General features: G+C 43.8%; 1 protein-coding gene across 5 annotated transcripts in view; it reads left to right on the top strand.

Moving 5' to 3' along the window:
* Positions 1-19,030, top strand: part of TTC29 (tetratricopeptide repeat domain 29) — a 479,583-nt gene that overhangs the window by 105,213 nt on the left and 355,340 nt on the right. The window contains exon 2 of one of the 5 annotated variants that reach the window (XM_033940219.1): positions 7,438-7,479. The exons of 3 other annotated variants lie outside the window; for them this stretch is intronic. In XM_033940219.1, the coding sequence (XP_033796110.1) occupies positions 7,438-7,479 (42 nt within the window). Of the gene's footprint in view, positions 1-4,399; positions 4,488-7,437; positions 7,480-19,030 lie in introns of all 5 variants that reach the window. One more of the 5 variants, XM_033940261.1, reaches the window with a different exon arrangement.

Here is a 19,030-nt window from a genome sequence, read left to right as displayed (position 1 = left end):
CCCTGCCTTCCAACTTTGTCCCAAAATTAAATTGCATGTCGGGGGTCCCTGCCTGCCCCATCCGCCCACACCCCCTCCCCAGAAGCCAACCCATTCACAGAAGCCGCAGGTGCCGCTGGTGATCCCTGCCTCCTATCCCTCTCTGCCTGCCCACCGCATCACCCCTCTATCCCCAAAGCCGACCCTGTTACTTTATTGGAGCCAGACTCGCTCCATCCTCCCCCAGCAGCAACTCCGTGCAGGAATGGTGCAGGCAGGGAGGGATCCCTGGCAGCGGCTTCAGCAGGGGGCAGGTGGGCAGGCAGGAAAGGGTCCCCGGCTGCGGAGGAGGCCAGGCCGCGTACCCCCAACAAGCTGTCTGTGTACCCCCGAGGGTACGCATACCACGTGTTGAGAAACAGTGTACTAGATATACGCGGTACAGTACATCAAAAAATAGAAGAGGCAGTTCTTGCTCAAAAGACGTTACAGTCTAGTGGCAACCAATGCAAAGAATTCAGTAACAAAGTTACTCGTTACCAACTTTTACACAAGTGTTACAACTTTTGAAGCCAGGTTTTGCATTTCTCGCAATTTTTGTAATGGAATGTTTTAGATAAAAAGCATTCCCCGAGGACAAGCAAGACTGCAAAATCCTCATATATTGTGAAATCACTGAAGGCGTCCAGTGTGGGAAACAGTACTCCAGCAACTTTTCTAGAAGCCCTTTGGATTAGGGTTACCAGATTTTAAGATTGTAAAATCCAGACCTATGGCCCTGCCCCCAGGCCCACCCAGTCCCACCTTGTTCCGCCCAAGTCATGCCCTGTCCCGCCCCCAAACCTCTTCTCAAGCTTGGAGCCGCGTTTGGAGGGCCTCTGAGCATGCGTGGGTGTGATGTGATGACATCACTGCGTTGCCTCTGCGCATGCACAGATGCCCTCCAGACGCGGTCCCGAGCTCAAAGCGTTTCAAAACCCGGACAAAGTGCCAGGTTTTGAAAAGCTGTCCAGACACCTGGCTGTTATCAGGTGCCGCCGACTTGTGTTCGAGTCCTAGCAACTTGATGAATTGCGGATCTAAAAAGAAATCAGTTTTATGCTAGTCCAGAAAGCTCCTCAAGCATCATCCCCATGGTTGTTCTCAACGTGTCCATCCATGTGTTTGCAGGTCGCCCTTTACACCTAGTTCCTTCAATCTTCCCGAACATGATGTCCTTCTCCAGTGATCTCTCTCTTCTGACGGTGTGACCAAAATAAGACAGTTGTAACGTCATCATTTGGGCTTCGAATGACATAGCCGGTTTGATCACCCAACTTCAGAGTGTCCAGTATAAGAAAGAGGGCTAAACGGCTCCCAAACACGCTTGATTAAAGACTGAATGTGTAACTTCAAAGCTTCATGGGTGATAATGTCAATCCTTGGCCCTTATTATCAACTCCTCCTTAATGTTTTGCTTAACGCTTGCTGTTGTTCCCTAGTTATATAAACCACTTTAAATAAAACATTACAATACGCAGCTCCTGATTGGTGAGGCCCGACTTTAGTACAGGAAGAGGTGGTCGGAGCATACCGCGAGTGATTTCCTTCACTTGTTGGCGCTCTGGCTGGCCTCTCCTGCCCAGTCATTCGCGGCCAGAAAATACAACGAATGACAGGGACCATGAATCGCAGACCGCAAATTTGCAGGGGAGCACTGTATATCTATTTCATTTAAGTTATTCATTTTGTTAAAAAATATATTAAATGTGAATTCAAAATGTACAATACATGGTCAAGTGCGATTTGTTAGTCTTTCTGGGGGTGCACGGCAAAAAAAAAAAGAGGGCATGTCTGGGCAGATGTCTGGTAACCCTACTTTGGATAGACTTATCGCACAGGTTTGCCTGGTCCAGCCTGTCACTGTTTCTTTGGAGCTGATTGGACTTTTTTCATATCATGTGCTCTCAACCATTTTCTCGTGTTAATTGTACGGATTATGGGCTTCAGGATCAAGTTTCAAGTTTTATTAAAATTTTGATATATCACAATATCATAAATACAAAGCGATTTACAATTAAAAACAGGGTCAGAGCTACTAACTACAGCAAACACAAACATTACAGACTTATACATAGGGGGAAGTGGGGAGAACTACAATAAGCAGAGTAAAGTAAACGAGAAAGGTGAATACAAGAGGGAGGGGTAAGAATTTTAAAAGTGTAATAATATTTAAAAAAAGTAAAAAGAAAATTAAAAAGATTTTTATTTATTTATTATAAATTTCTCAAATAGAATGCAAAGCAAAGTGTTTAGAAGGGTACCGCAAGCTTGCCTTCATTTCAAAGAATTTTTAAAAAAAGTATGGGAGATGTCAGCCTAGCATTGCTAGCAGTCAGCATTTTCGGTTGGCCTAACCAACGTCAGCAAAGGCCTATGGGAAATTATATCAATCTGACTTTGGAATGTTGATGCAGATAGACCCTAAAGGCTCCTGCACAGAATTCACATAAAGAAGGGAATCGCGAGTAAATCGGAGAGGGTCATAATGCCGCTTTATAGAGCAATGGTCAGACCCCACTTGGAATACTGCGTCCAACATTGGTCTCCCAACCTAAAGAAGGATATAAAACTGCTGGAGAGGGTGCAGAGATGAACAACGAAGCTAGTAAAAGGTATGGAGAAACTGGAATACGAGGATCGACTTAAGAGACTGGGATTGTTCTCCCTTGAGAAAAGGAGACTGCGAGGGGATATGATCGAGACCTTCAAAATACTGAAAGGAATCGACAAAATAGAGCAGAAAAAATTTATTTACATTGTCCAATTTGACAGACAAGAGGACACGGAATTAAGCTAAGGGGGGACAAGTTCAGGACAAATATCAGGAAGTTCTGCTTCACGCAGAGAGTGGTTGACACCTGGAATGCTCTCCCAGAGGAGGCTATTGCGGAATCGACCATCCTAGGTTTGAGAAGCAAACTAGATGCACATCTCCTTACGAGAGGCATAAAAGGATATGACTAAAAATTATGCCAGATGTACACCTGGTGGAGCCTCCGTGTGTGCGGATCGCCGGACTTGATAGACCGAGGGTCTGATCTGGAGACGGCGCTTCTTATGTTCACAAACATTAAGCATCCAGCCAAACTGGATTGTTTTTCAAGAAGATAGGCTGCTTGAATGGGACAAAGAAGCCAGAGACTAATCCCATCTACCATGCCTGCAAGTATCACACCTTCCTTATCAATTAAACTAACCATTGTTTCAAACAGTTTACAAATTATAAACTGAAAAATACTGGGAAATACAATAGTTTCTACCTATAAAAGCTTCTCTCCCTGGAACATCACCTTTCCCCTCTCTCTCTCTTTCCTTTAGACTCTGTAAGGCAGGTAAACTGTCTTTTTTCTCTCATTGATTGTAATGCTTGATGTATCTTTATGAATCTTGCTTTTCTGTAATATTAAGCTTATTTCTGCACAATAGATGTGTTCTTTATGCAATCACTCTTAGCGGTCTTTGTCAGTAATTTTACTTCCTATTGAATCTTCAACGAGGGTATCGAACCCGGGACCTGGCGGATTGTAAGGCCGCTTCAACATTACCCCTCCAAATCTTACATTTGGGGGGGCTAAACCTTACATTATACAAATCCAATATCACAGATAAATAGAAAGGAATGCTATATTCCAACAGGTCTGAAAAGTACCCAACCAAAAGGTAATTCTTACATACCCCCTCCTCCTTTTCATAAAGCTGCACTATCCATAGGGATTTAAGGGCTTCAGGGCTTTTGCTATATGGCTTTGTAAAAGAGGGGGTTAAGTTAGAAAATGAAGAGAAAACCTGATGTGTAAAATCTAGACTGATGTGGCCTGTCGGTGTCAGGTCAAAAGCGCGGCGGGACAAAGGCGCGTGCAGACAACTGAGTGCAACGCAGAGCTGCGCACCGAAGAAAATGACTTGTTTTAAAGGGCTCCGACAGGGGGTGTGGGGGGGAACCCCCCCACTTTACTTTATACAGATCGCGCCGCGTTGTGGGGGCATTGTGGGAGGTTTGGGGGGTTGTAACTCCCCACATTTTACTGAAAACTTCACTTTTTCCCTAAAAACAGGGAAACAGTTAAGTTTCCAGTATAATGAGGGGGGTTACAATCCCCCAAACCCCCCACAACGCCGCCACAATCTGTATTAAGTAAAGTGGGGGGGTTCCCCAACAAAACCCCCCATCGGAGCCCCTAAAAACATTCTTTTTTTTCGGCGCGCACTTCCATCTTGCGCTCAGTTGTCGGCGCGCGCCTTTGCCTTCGGCAGTTTTGTCTATGAACCGGCCTATCGCTGCCAGTGATTAAACTGGAAAAGCATGAATGAACAAATGTGCCTTGAGAGCTGCTTTAAGTTTACAGAATAAAGGATCATCTTTCAAATCCCATAATAGCAAACTCCATGAAGAGAGAGCCCATAAACAGGTGAAAATCCAACCAAGATCAAGGAAGTGCAAGAAGAAATTCAGTGGAAGAACACAGGTGAGGGGGAAACTTATAAGAAGTAAGGAGAACATAAGAATAGCCTTACTGGGCCAGACCAATGGTCTATTAAGCCCAGTAGCCCATTCTCACGGTGGCCAATCGAGGTCACTAGTACCTGGCCAAAACCCAAGGTGTAGCAATATTCCATGCTACCAATACAGGGCACAAAAAGGCAGAATAGTCAAATGGTTCAGAGAGTGGTCGCTCAAGACAAAATACCTGAGTAAACACCACGCAAACAAGGCGTGAAATTCAAATAATAAAGTATTAAGGTGCCCTCAGTGTGAGGGGGCAGCGAAAGGAGCCAATACTCCAGCGCTTCTCAATTTCGGGTAAAGGTAATATACCTCCACCCGCACACCATCATCGGGCACCTAATGTGTGCGTAATGTGTACAATAAATCAAAAGTGAAAAAAATCACAAACCAAAAAGTGAATAACAGGTGTAGTCAATAAGCGACCACTCTGTGAACCCCCCCCCCCCCCAGCCAACTCCCAGTAGCAAAAACAATGAAAAAGGCAATGGACTTAGCTGTAGGTAGTAAAATTCATCCAGGGGGCGGAAAAAAGATAGATGAAACGCAACAGGATACCAGGTCCAATCAGCCTGGTTTTGGGAACACAATCCCTTCCTCAGGAACCCATAGTCACAAAAAATCACTAGCATAAGCCCGAGCCAGCTGGAGGGAAGGCAGAGCTAACGGAGTGAAGCGCAAACGCGCTAAAGAGCAGACAGCAGGCAACGTATTACAAGGGTCCACCAATCAGAAAAAAGGGAGGGGGAGGGGAAGAGCATAAGAAGACAAAAGCACATTATACAATAGTATGCCATTCAACGCTGTCATTAAGTCCATTCGGATGAACTGCTTGAAGCTGAAAAATCCAGAACTGTTCTCTAAGGTTCAGGTAAGCCACCTTGTCGCCCCTAAAGTCACTGGGCAATTGTTCCAGAACAAACCATGATAGATCAGTAAACTGGTGTCCCAATTCCAAACAATGAGGCACCAGGGGAGCAGATCTGGTGGCAGTACGAATCCTGCTTTTATGTTCGGACAATCTTACCCTAATTCTCCTACTGGTGCGACCCACATAAATTAGGTCGCAAGGGCATATGATAACATATATTATCCATTGAGACTCACACGTATGTCCGCTTAGCTTGTAATTGCGGAGAGTTCGAGGATGCTGCCAGCAGGAAATGGATAAGGTCAAATTACACACATGTCACAATGGCCACAAGGCATGAGACTACCTGCAGTGAAGCCACAAGGCTTAGTAGATAACAAATTCCTTAAGTTCTTAGGACGAGAAAAAGCTATACATGGAGACTCTTTAAACACCGTATGGTGGTCCAAAATGTGCCAATGTTTCCTGACAATGTCAGCGGCCTGGTGAGCCTGACTGGAGAATGAAATGACACATACTTGTTGATCAGAAGAAGATCTTAGTACAGGAGTCAACAACAGGTCAGGATTCTTTTATAGGTTGTGTGGCAGTTCCTGGAGTTTTTTTTTGTACCAATACAGGGCAAGCAGTGGCTTCCCCCATGTCTTTCTCAGACTATGGACTTTTCCTCCAGGATGTTGTCCAAACCTTTCTTAAAACCAGCTACGCTATCCGCTCTTACCACATTCCAGAGGGAGGAAAAGTAAAGTGGAACACCAAGTATTTTGTTTTATGAGCTAGAATGAGAATCTTTAATTCAAATCGGTACTAGACAGGAAGCCCAGCAGTGTTGGAAAAGAAATGGTGACACAAAATTAGATTTATGTGAACAGCAAAAGAATTTGATTGCTCTATTTATCTATCCAGAAGTGACTCCTGGAGAGTTAAATCACTTGTTCGGGCCTAACCACTCATTTTCGGCAGCACTTAACTGCTCATGCACTCATCAGTTTGCTAACTGCATAATTATAGCCGTTCTAACAATCCCAAAGTCAGTAGCTTTTAGAAAGAGGTGTTTTCTGGTGTAATTGATAAGACCCAAATTAGAAAATAGGTAATAAACATGTGGGCAAACATTAGCTAATACAAATACAAAAAATGCCACACTTTCTATGTGAAAACGTGAATATTCAAACTAAGTACAAAAAAGTGCTCAGAACCAATGGAATGGTAGTAAAAAGATCACGCTGGGGTTTTACCCCTAGAGAAAATCTTCACTTGTTCAATCATCACACTTTACGTATTGTACTATATTGATAACTATTCCAACTAAAAGGTGCTTAATGTACTCATCTTGGGTGTCTAATTGTTCCAGGTTCTGACGCGTTTCACCAGACCAGGCTTCCTCAGAGAACCCACACAGAAATCTCAAAACGATTGTGATCTGATGTTCTTTCCTACTTGTAGGTGAGGAGATACACTCCTTCAAAAATTACAAAGGGCGACAATGAAGTTACAGGGAAATACTTTTAAAACCAATAGGAGGAAATTTTTTTCACTCAGAGAATAGTTAAGCTCTGGAACGCATTGCCAGAGGATGTGGTAAGAGCAAATAGTATAGCTGGTTTTAAGAAAGGTTTGGCCAAATTCCTGGAGTAAAGTCCATAGTTTGTTATTGAGAAAGACATGGGGGAAGCCTCTGCTTGCCCTAGATCGGTAGCATGGAATGTTGCTACTCCTTGGGTTTTGGCCAGGTACTAGGGACCTGGCTTGGCCACCGTGACAACGGGTTACTGGGCTTGATGGACTATTGGTCTGACCCAGTAAGGCTATTCTTACGTTCTTAATGGTGGATCCCCTAATTAATGAGCATTTTTTGATAGACTCTTGATATTGGAGTGAGCTGTGCTTTCACACCAGCTGGTTTTTATTGCTGGTAGAAGCTGTTTATGACTTCAGCAAGGTAAGCCATCTTTCTTTGCAGTTTAATATGTTTGGATTTGTTTCTTAAATTTTTATATTGTTATTAAATTGACAATTGCATTGTGTTTTATTGTCATAGTTACTCACTCCTGAAGCAGCCTTGTTTGGTGAAACACATCAGGTACTCTTGTTGCAAACACTCTGAATAAATGTGAATTTATCTCCAGATTGACTACCTTTTTCTACTGTTCCATGCTGTATTCCTTAGTGAGCCGTTTGCCTTGTTATTTCCTAACACCTATATTAAGAATAGGGCATGGTTAATAAGTAGATATATAGTATATGTATGTAAGTATGTTTATAGTATTTACAATTGGGTACTCAAGCATTTTTCCCTGTCTGTCCTGGTGGGCTCACACTCTGAAGCAATGAGGGATTAAGTGACTTGCCGAGGGTCACAAGGAGCAACATGGGATTTGAACCCGCAACCTCAGGGTACTGAGGCTGTAGCTCTAACCACTGCGCCACAGACTCTCCCTCAATTTTGGTCTATCTCCTATATATTCTCAGAGGTCTGGCCACCACTTGAAGTTCTATGTATTTTTACTCATCACTAGCCATGTATAATTTTAAAAGGCCAGGTTATATAGTTAATATTACATCTGCTATTTACCTATCAGCAATCTGATAGATAAATTATATGTTCAGCAGCTGAGATTTGTGGCAGACCATATCATTTTTTGCCATCCTACTTCTACCCCTAAATCATGCCCTGTTTCCAGCTGGATAAATTTGACCATTCTAGGATGAAACGGCAATATTTATCCATAGGATACTGCATCTGTTTAGAGCAGGGGTCTCAAAGTCCCTCCTTGAGGGCCGCAATCCAGTCGGGTTTTCAGGATTTCCCCAATGACTATGCATTGAAAGCAGTGCATGCACATAGATCTCATGCATAGTCATTGGGGAAATCCTGAAAACCCGACTGGATTGCGGCCCTCAAGGGGGGACTTTGAGACCCCTGGTTTAGAGTATTTTTGCTGGTCAGCACTGCCACTAGCTGCATACATGCTTTTGAATATCAGCCTCATATGTGCTAGTGATTCTACCCCCTACCGGAATTCTACTATCAGTAACTCACCTTTCTGGATTCAGAGACGTCGTTCCAACCTTATGAAACTTTGGGCTCCTTTTACTAAGGTGCGCTAGCGGTTTTAATGCACACGCAAAATTAACGCGCGCTAGCAAAATTATTACCGCCTGCTTAAAAGGAGGCAGTAGCGGCTAGCGCACGTGGCAATTTAGCACGCGGTATTCCGCGCGTTAAGGCCCTATTAAAAGGAGTCCTTTGCTTCCCTCACATCTGTACCACATTACATCCTTTGGAATGATTTTACCTCTCTGTTTTTGTGTTTTAATTCTTAGTGTTTCCGGTCGCAGTGGCTGGTTTCATAGTACGGAATATGATCTTTGTTATGTGGGATTGCTTTTATGGCTGGCGTGATGTTAAGGATATGTGATCTTCTTCTGTCAACTCTCATTTATGGCTTGATTGTAACTTTTCATTTATTTGTTTGAATCTTTGCTCTGCCTTGGTGGCATCCAGTGAGGTTGTGTGGCTTGTTCTGCTTTCTACCCTTGTATATATCATTTGTATTCTCATGGCACCCAAATCTGAGCACTAAAAAAAAAAATGAGTGTTAAGATCTATTCTTTTAACGGTGCTCTGAGTTAGGCATTATTTATAGAATGGCAACTTGGTGCTGGGATCCACAACCAATTCTGGGTGTGAGGATTTATACCAGATGAAACCTGGAGTAGATCTTTGGACAAGTTCCTGGAGGAAAAGTCCATAGTCTGCTATTGAGACAGACATGGGGGATGCCACTGCTTGCCCTGGGATTGGTAGTATGGAATGTTGCTGCTCTTTAGGATTCCGGAATCTTGCTATTCTTTGAGGTTCTGCATGAAATGTTGCTACTATTCGGGTTTCTGCCAGCTACTTGTGACCTGGATTGGCCACTGGATGGACCATTGGTCTGGCCCAGTACGGTTTTTCTTATGCCCTTATGCCTAAATTAGGGGCGGATCTGCCACATTCTATGACAGTGCACACCAATTCTAGGAATACCCATGCCCCTGTCCCTTTTCGGATCCTCGCTTAAACATTTATGCATGCATCTTTATAGAATGCCAACTAGGAAGATGTGCACACAAATTTAAATTGTAGACAATTAGCACCAATAATTGATTGACCGCACCCAATTAATGACACTCAAATGGCTTCTTAATCAATTAAAGTGATTGTTCAAATTGGCCATGTGCCCAAATTTGCGAGCACAATTTTAAGCACTCTGTATAGAATTTGGGGTATACGTATGCTGTTTTGATCCATCCAGGGAAAGTGTGGGAAATGTGTGTGTGATCGATACTGATATCCATGGATGGATTATGCCACCAAGTTGGGGTGACGGGTCAAAAGCGCGCGAGGACAAAGGCGCGCCGACAACTGAGCGCGGACAACTGAGCGCAGGGCTTAATCGCGCCGAAGAAAACCCGTATTTTAAAGGACTCTGATGGGGGGTGTGGGGGGGAACCCCCTCACTCTACTTAATAGGGATCGCGCTGCCTCACGCTGCCATGTTGGGGGTGTGGGGGGGTGTAACCCCCCACATTATATTGAAAACTTAACTTTTTCCCTAAAAAACAGGAAAAAGTTAAGTTTCCAGTATAATGAGGGGGGTTACAACCCCCAAAACCCCCCACAACGCCAGCGCAATCTCTATTAAGTAAAGTGGGGGGGGGTTCCCCACCAACACCCCCGTCGGAGCCCTTTAAAATATGGTTTTTCTTTGGCGCAATGAAGTCCTGCGCTCAGTTGTCCACGCTCGGTTGTCGGCGCGCCTTTGTCCTCGCATGCTTTAGACTATTAACCCCAAGTTGGCCACTGACTCATGGTAACATGCACAGTGATGAATCCACCCTGTGATCTTTCTTGGCAGATGTTTCATGGAAAGATGGTCTTCAATTATCTTCCCCAATATGTAAAGATGGAATCCAAGTTATGCTGGTTACTTCGGATAAAATATTAGGCATACTAATTGACAATAAACTTTCATGACCAGATCAGTTCAGTGGTAAAAAAATCCCTGCTTTTTCAAACTACGAATGATTAGATCTTTAGCAAATTTCTTCGAACCACCTTCCATGAACATACTGATTCATTCACTCGTCATTTCAAAAATAGATTATTGCAATTGATTATATAGAGCAGTGGTTCCCAAACCTGTCCTGGGGGACTCCCAGCCAGTCAGGTTTTCAAGATATCCCTAATGAATATGCATGAGAGAGATTTGTATATAATGGAAGTGACAGGTATGCAAATCTCTCTCATGCATATTCATTAGGGATTTCGTGAAAACCTGATTGGCTGGGGGTCCCCCAGGAAAGGTTTGGGAACCACTGATATAGAGGGATGTTACAAAAAGAAATCAGGCGTCTTCAATTGATTCAAAATGTTGCTATCAAAATCATTACAATGTCCAAAAAATAGAATCACGTTACCCCTCCCCCCACCTTTTAAAAGCTGCGCGTTGGCTCCCCATTGTTCACAGAATAACTTATAAAAATCGCTTTATTAACTTTCAAAACGCTATCATCAAATGTTCCGATTTTCATTGACAAACTTCTCATTCCACATGCTCAACCGAGACTGTTCAGATCTATAAATCAGCATTTACCATATGTTCCCTCATTAAAGAACATTAATACAAGACGTACTACGATCTTTTCGGTAACTTCCCCCTCAATATAGAATTCTCTACCCTCTTTTCTTAGGGAAGAAAAAAATTTACATAAATTTAAAGGGGCACTAAAATCCTTTCTTTTCAAAGATGCTTTTGAACAATAATCATTTTCATAACTAGTCACCTTTCTGACATCTGTTATTGCCCCTGAAACATCATTCCTTTTTGAAGAGAAAAAAAAATAAAAATTTAAATTGAATCAGGTTGGGCAGACTGGATGGACCATTCGGGTCTTTATCTGCCGTCATCTACTATGTTACTAAATCTTATAAACCTTTCCTCTCATTTTGCCCTTTCAATGTTTACCTTCCTATTATATTGTAGTTCTACCCACTTCCTTATGTATAAGTTTTGGTTTTAAATTACATCCCTTTTTTACGTACAGTGTTTAGAATTTGTGATAGGCGTTTAATCAAAATTTTTAATAAACTTGAAGCTTGTTTGTCATTGCCTTCTCCTGTGCAGTGCGCGGCTCCACTATGTTGCCCCTCAGCCTACAGCACCTGGTATTCACAGGCAGTCTCCCATCCAGGTACTAGCCAGGCCTGACCCCACTTAGCTTCCAATTTTAAGAGCCAGGACTACTCAGGTTGGCCAATGTTTGTACATAGAGAGAGGATAGAAATGTACAGTAGATACGAATATATACAGTATATAGTCTCTTCAAATGTTAACTTCTCACTTTGAAGAGGACTGATTCCTACTCTCGGCTTTCATTCTTCTTTCTTTCCTTAAAAATGATTTCAACAAGCCGCTAGTCACAAATCACGCAGGGCCAGATGTGCTCTGGCGGTTGCCTCACGTTCACACGAGAAATGCCGAGTACAGAGGGAGAAGGGCAATGGGGGTGGTGAAGACGAGGAGGTGGTGGTGGTGACTGGCAGTCTCCCACCGTTCTGCCACTTAGAAGCTTCTCTCTTCTGTCTGGTGCTGGGTTTTATGCTCTTTAGAGAGCCTGCACTCGAAGCTGTCACTCTCTCCCGCACTCAAGCTTTTTTTTTTTTTATATTGTCCCTGTCAGTTAGAAGCCCAAGGTTACTGCCAGCTCTCTGTCAGGGCTTTGATTTTTGTCTGCCTTGGCCGCATCATTTTACCTCTCTGCTATCTTCACAGCTTTGTTCAGTCTGAGCTCCATTCGTCTACTAATTAGCTCTTTGGAGATTTCCCTTTTAAAACTCACTATCACAGAGGATTGGGAAACATTCAAAAGTTTTTCTTGTGCTTCATAGAAATTCCATATTCATCCACCTTCCATCTAGCCACCTTTTAAAATTAATAGTGGCATGTCAGACCAATTTAAAGCAGATAAGAAATGTGGCTCGAAATAAAAATGAAGCTCTTCAGGTTCCAATCAAATATCAAGATGAATGGGAAAAGAAGGGAGAATTAATTGAGGCCTCTTTCACAGATACAAAGATTTAAAACTTATACAAAACCTGTAATTTTTTGGACCATGTTCACATGTTCTTTTTCTTTGCTGGCGTGCAAATATTATGCTAGCTGAACATAAAAGTAACACAACTTTAGGATACAAAAAAAAAAAAAAACCACATTAAAAAACCCACACTGTAAAAACATCAAGAGTGGTCTTACATCAAGGAAGGCCCTGAGGATGTCTTTGTTGTCAACTTCAGAAGAAAAGAGAGGAACAGAAGAGGAGACTGGCAGAAGGAATAGATGCCAGAGAGAACTCAAAGGATTAGGTCTGGGCGAGGTGATCGGTATTCGCAAGCAGTCTGCCTTCTGGCTCTGATCTGAGGGAATAGGCTGGCAGCAAAGCCAGAGGGCATAACAGCACAAATACACCTTCAGCACACTGCTGGAAGCTTGCCTTGGTGCCTCGAAAACTGTGCTGGCAATTAGAAGTAAAGGTATAGAAGGACTACAGGCAAAAGTGCTATATTTATGAGCAATTGGCAGTCTTTTGCCGTATTCTGTCCTCTTGCTACTTTTTTGTTGTCGCTAAGTACGTTCTTTGCTCTGATGACACAGTGTGGCTGGAAGCAGCATGTGAACGCATAGTCACATGGCATTAATGCCTGCACGATGGGAGCAAGAGCCTTTGAATGCATTGATGCTAGAACGCGGGTGACTTTTTTTCCCCACATCTTTTTCAGCAAGATCGCCTGGGCAATAACGATACCGACTGTGCTAGATTTTATGAACAGATGAATCGGGACAATACAAACTTAGTAAAAATGTGTTCAGAGCTACGGGTTTCTTAGGACATATTCAAAGGAACTTATCCAGTTAGCACCGTGTCCCGCAGACCTTTTAGAGCCGCGGCACGTTAAACTAGGGGCCGCAGCCGGAGGGCATCCGGAAGTGCGCGGATGTTGAAGCGATGTTGTCACGTGCGCGTGTGATGTCATCACGTTGGCATTTGCGCATGCGCGGGGGACCCCCGAGCCTGCAATTACTATGCCGGTGGGAGGTGCTGGCGTCGGCTGACTGCCTACAGCGAGAGGCACGTCCTGTAAGCAGTAAGCCTGCGCCAGCGCCTCTCCTCCTCATCAGTGTCTCGAGGCACACTTGGAATTTCGCCGCAGCACACTAGTTTGTCGTACACACCGTTTGCGATACACCGAGTTAGCAGATAAAGTGAAATATTCAGCACTGCTAACAGCATAGTGACACGGAATAGTCCCTGTGATCACCTCAGCACTATCCAAACAGTGCCAAGGAGGTCTGAGTGCAGAACCACCTTTATAAACATAACATAAAACTCACTTCTATACCACAAATACCGCTAAGTTCTATGCGGTTCACAAAAGAGCATGCCTAATTTTGAAAATATTCAGCATAAAGATACGTTTTTAAGACATGTCAAAATTGTAGATAAATTAGTCGACATAATTAAGAAAATCAAATCCTTTTTTCTCCCCCAAGAAGTTTTATTGAAGAAATATAAAACAGAAGTACAAAAAATGCTCAACAAATTTCTATGCACTCCCACTAAAGATGGCATTGTTTATAACTACAATTTAATAGCTGGGGGTCAAAACCGAAAATCTCAACTATATCACCCAACCTCCAGAGTATTTAACACTCCTATCGGTGTGCTTACAAATTTTCATCACGCTCTTATGGTATATTTAATATATTATACTAGTCTTTAAGCCCGTTACATTAACGGGTGCTAGAATAGATGTGTGTGTCTGTCTTTCTTTCTTTCTCTCTCTCCCCTTGGCCGCTGTCTGTCTGTCTGTCTATGTTTATTTGTTTTTCTCTCCTTGGACACTGGCTGTCTCTCCTTGGACGCTGCCTGAATGTCTTCCTTTCTGTCTGTCTCAATGGCCCCTTGTGTGTCATTCTTTGTGTCTGTGTCCTTGTGTCATTCCCCCGCCCCCCCAGAGCTAAGCTGTCTGCTTCCAGCATACCCCTTTCCCCCTCCCCCCCGAGCAAAGCTGTCTACCCCCCAGCACACCTCTCCAACAAAAGCATCCCCCTGTACCTGCAGCACTGGCACGATACTCTTCAGCCAATCGTGAGTGCTCAGAGCGCGACAGGGAGCGGGGCCTGTAGCTTCTTTGGCGTCGGTGAGGAAGGAGAGGTTGGCTCAACTCTCCGCTATCTGCAGTCAGCACAACCCTCCCACCAGAACAGCCCCCTTTCCTGCCCGCTCCATGGCCCTTCTTTTTCCTCTTCCCCTCCCTCCAGTCACCGCTGCCATTCCTATTTAAAACGGCCTGCTGAGGTTCGCGGCCGGCTGTAGCGAACCTCGCAGGCCGCTGTTCACCTCAGTAGCATGTTCCCTCTGATGCGATTGCGTCAGAGGGAACGTGCTACCACGTGGAGAGCGGCCTGCGAGGTTCGCTACAGCCGGCCGCGAACTTCAGCAGGCCATTTTAAATAGGAATGGCAGCGGTGACTGGAGGGAGGGGAAGAACAGGAGCGGTAGCGGTTGTCGCGGGAGGGGGTGAGTCGGAATGGCAGCGGTGACTGGAGGGAGGGGAAGAACAGGAGCGGTAGCGGTTGTTGCGGGAGGGGGTGAGTCGGCGATGTGCAGACCGCTGTGAACAGGAGCGGCAGCGGCGGCAGGAGCATGAGCCCTCCTCCCGCCATCCGCTGCCAGAGCCGCTCCTGTCGCCCGATGCAGCTCTCAAGCCGCGGCCAAGGCTGGGGACTCGCGCATGCGCACTCCTGCGGCCACAGACCTACACCGCACAGAACACGCAAATAGGAGTGCGCATGCGCGGCTAGCTCTTTATTATATTAGATAACCAAATGTGGCCTCAGGTACACCTCCTCCACTCTTGATAATACTTTCTATCCAGTGGGAATACCAGTGTATCATTATCCTCATTGGTCTACATTTTTTTCCTGGTTATTTAAGTTTTTAAAATTTTTAACATTGTGATATTTTTTTAGAAGTTTTTTTCTGTGTAAAACTGTTAATATATCTTCTGATAAATTGTGTACTTAACTTATCGTGTTCTCACGCTACTGGGCTACATGATCCTACATGTTTTGCAAAAGATTTGCTTTATCAAGGATCCCCCTGTAAAATATTTATAAAAAACTTTCCGTTTATCTTACCACGTTACATGTGCTCAAACCAAACTCCTAATACTTGCCTACTCCTAATACTAACACATATCAATGCTTACCAGAGCCGTTGTGTCCTCCACCTTACTCAAAGCTTTTTTGCAAGATGGCGGCGGCGTGCTTAACTGGCCTTTTTATAGTGTTTCCTGTAACAGCTGACTCCCCGCACACTCCAAAGGAGGGACTAAATCAATGTGGCCCATTCGACCTCAGCATTGCGGCCGTTTGGAGCCATCGTATCTAACCGGTAAATCCAGCCCTGTTCTTTGAAGTTTAATATATTATTATGGCAAAAAGCAACACTAACTTCAACACTGTAGGTGTAATATATACAATTGTCTTTCCCCTGTAGATTGGTTTATATAGGACGTACCAACAGAGCGGTGAAGATCAGGTTGAACTAACGTAAATCCCGCATAGTCACCCAGAATGAACAAGCACCCTTGGTTCACCACTGGATGAGTAAACACCATACCGTGGATGAGATGAAGTGGCATGTGAGTGAATCAGTGGAGGGGGGGGGGGGGATGGATGGGAATATGGAACAAGTCTTAAACTTCAAAGAACAGGGCTGGATTCACCGGTTAGATATGGAGTGTTAAATACTCTAGAGGTTGGGTGATATAGTTGGGGTTCTCCCGGACCCTCTGGATTTCCCCCAAGTTTATTTCTGAGATATTTTGTATGTCATTCCAATGGTGTTCTGGATGGTTCTGTTGAACCTTATTGTTCACTTGTTAAGTTTTGGTTCTTTTCTCAGTCTTAATTGCTGATTTTTTTCTTTTGTTACTGAAAACCCAATAAAAATATTTGAAATCGAGATTCTCAACAAATTTCTATAACATATTTGAAAGTCAAATCCTTATCCCATAGTGCCGCTTGAAAAGACAGCAGACGTTGTTGAAATCTTTTAAATTTACAACCCTTGTCAGATGGAAAAGAGAATAGTGCATGTGATTTCCTGGAATGTTTGGAGTTTTTGAATGTAAATGATTCCAAGAGATATCCTGGAATTAAACCTGCCAGTACCTTAAAGCAGAAACAACCAAACTTGAATTTAATCTGCGCTTTATTCAAGGTACTAAAGGGCATTAAGACCCTGATTCTATAAATGGCACCTAACTCCTAGGCACCGTTGAAAGCGATTGTCAGTCATCCACTAGACGCTGTTTATTGAATCGTGCCTAGCAGTGCCTAAGCAGTCTTATTAAAAACTAAGCGGTAGACATTAAAACCTTGGGTGCACTGCCATTTATGTCAGGGTTTTCTTGGCCTAAATGAGCGAGCCTTGGTAAGGGTCAGATCCACCCAGAATCTATCCCTAACCATGCTTACAGTCATATGAAAAAATTAGGACACTCCATTAAATATGCAGTTCTTTCTTAAGAAATGTTCACATATCGATGTAAAATCTTTTTTTTTTTTTAATTTATCTCCGGAAAAGAAAGTGATGTAATTGCAGGTAAACAACAAAAACTATCCTTGATTTACTCATGAAACAAAAGATATCCACAAAAATATGTATTCTAACTGAGGAATAAATTAGGAGACCCCCCCAAATATCCTCCCACTTAAAGTGACTTAAATCACACACAGGTGTATCACATCAGGTGCACATGATTAGAACATCATTACTCAGCATTGTGAAGGCGGTTTGCCCTACTTAAACCTCGGACATTTAGTTTGGTGTGCTCATGACTGTTGCGGTGAGAGTGAACACCAAGGTGAAATCAAAAGAGCTGTCTGAGGTCTGCAGAAAAAAGATTATAGCAGCTTATAAGTCTGGTAAGTGATTTAAAAAGATTTCAAAAGAATTTGACATTAGCCATTCCACAGACCGGAAAATAGTGTACAAGTGGAGGACTTTCCAAACAACTGCAAACATGCCCAGGTCTGGCCGTCCAAGCAAGTTGACCTCCAGAGCAGACCACAAGATGCTCAAAGAAGTCTCCAAAAACTCTAAAATGTCACCACGGGACCTACAGCAGGCTCTTGCTACTGTTGATGTGAAAGTTCGTGCCTCTACAATCAGAAAGAGACTGCACAAATTTAGCTTGCATGGAAGGTGTGCAAGGAGGAAACCTTTGCTTTCTAAGAGAAACATCAAGGCCAGACTGAAGTTTGCCAGAGAGAATGCAGACAAACACCAGGAGTTCTGGAATAGTTTCTATGGACAGATGAGTCTAAAATTGAATTATTTGGACACCAGAAAAGAGGACATGTTTAGCGTACACCAAATACAGCATTTCAGGAAAAGAACTTCATACCAACTGTGAAGCATGGAGATGGAAGTGTCATGGTTTGGGGATGCTTTGCTGCAGCAGGACCTGGCCAGCTCACCATCATAGAATCCACCATGAATTCTACCGTGCATCAGAGGCTGCTTAATAATAATAATAATAATAATAACTTTTATTTCGTATACCGCCATACCCAGAGAGTTCTAGGCGGTTCACATCAGTTAAACAAAGTTACAAATGAAGAAGTCATGGAAGTTAGAAAGTCAGTTAAACAGAGTTAGCTGACCGAAGTCATTTAAACAGAAGTTACAAACAATGAAGTCATTGGGGTTTGGGGAGTACAGTAAGGAGGAATAGGTAGGGGTTCCAGTACAAGGTGGGTGGGAGGGTGGTGGTGGAAGGTGTTAAGGGTTCTGTTCATGGAACAGGTGTGTTTTGAGTTGTTTTCTGAAGGGGAGGTAGGTGGGGGCCTCGAGTATAATTCGAGCTAGCCAAGGGTTAAGTTTGGCTGCCTGGAAGGAGAAAGTTTTGTCTAGGAACCTTTTGAAGTGACATGATTTTAGAGAGGGGAAGGCGAACAAGTGAATTCTGCGGGAGTTCTTGTTGTTGTAATTTAAATTGAAGTGAGGGTTGAGGTAGCTTGATGATATTCGAGGTCGGAGTCGTGGAAGCAGGAGGACCCTCGGTAGAAGGCAGAACTGAGGCTGCTTTCGAAGACGAGGGTGTGACTGAAGAGTCCATCCCGAAAAGCTTCTCCACTAAAATTTGACGACATTTACGGGCATGAGGTTGAAGAGTAGCACAGCGCTTGCACGACTTCGGTTGATGGCCCGGCCCAAGGCAGTTAAGGCACCGATGGTGTGGGTCTGTGAGGGAAATCGCACGCTGGCACTGGCTACACTTATTGAAGCCCGTTGCTGGCTGGGACATAGGAGGAAAAATAGCCGCCGCAAAGTCAAAGCCCTTGGGCTTGAGGAACATGTGAGACCATCTGTAAGAAAATTAAAGCTGAAGTGGAACTGGGCCCTGCAACACGATGATACCAGTAAATCCACCAAGGACTGGCTGAAAACCAAGAAATGGAGAGTCCTGGAGTGGCCAAGTCAAAGCCCTTATCTTAATCCCATTGAGATAGTAG

This window comes from Geotrypetes seraphini, chromosome 1 (assembly GCF_902459505.1).
Source record: "Geotrypetes seraphini chromosome 1, aGeoSer1.1, whole genome shotgun sequence".
In the NCBI taxonomy this organism is placed as follows: Eukaryota; Metazoa; Chordata; class Amphibia; order Gymnophiona; family Dermophiidae; genus Geotrypetes; species Geotrypetes seraphini.
This window is presented reverse-complemented; position numbering and strand designations above follow the sequence as displayed.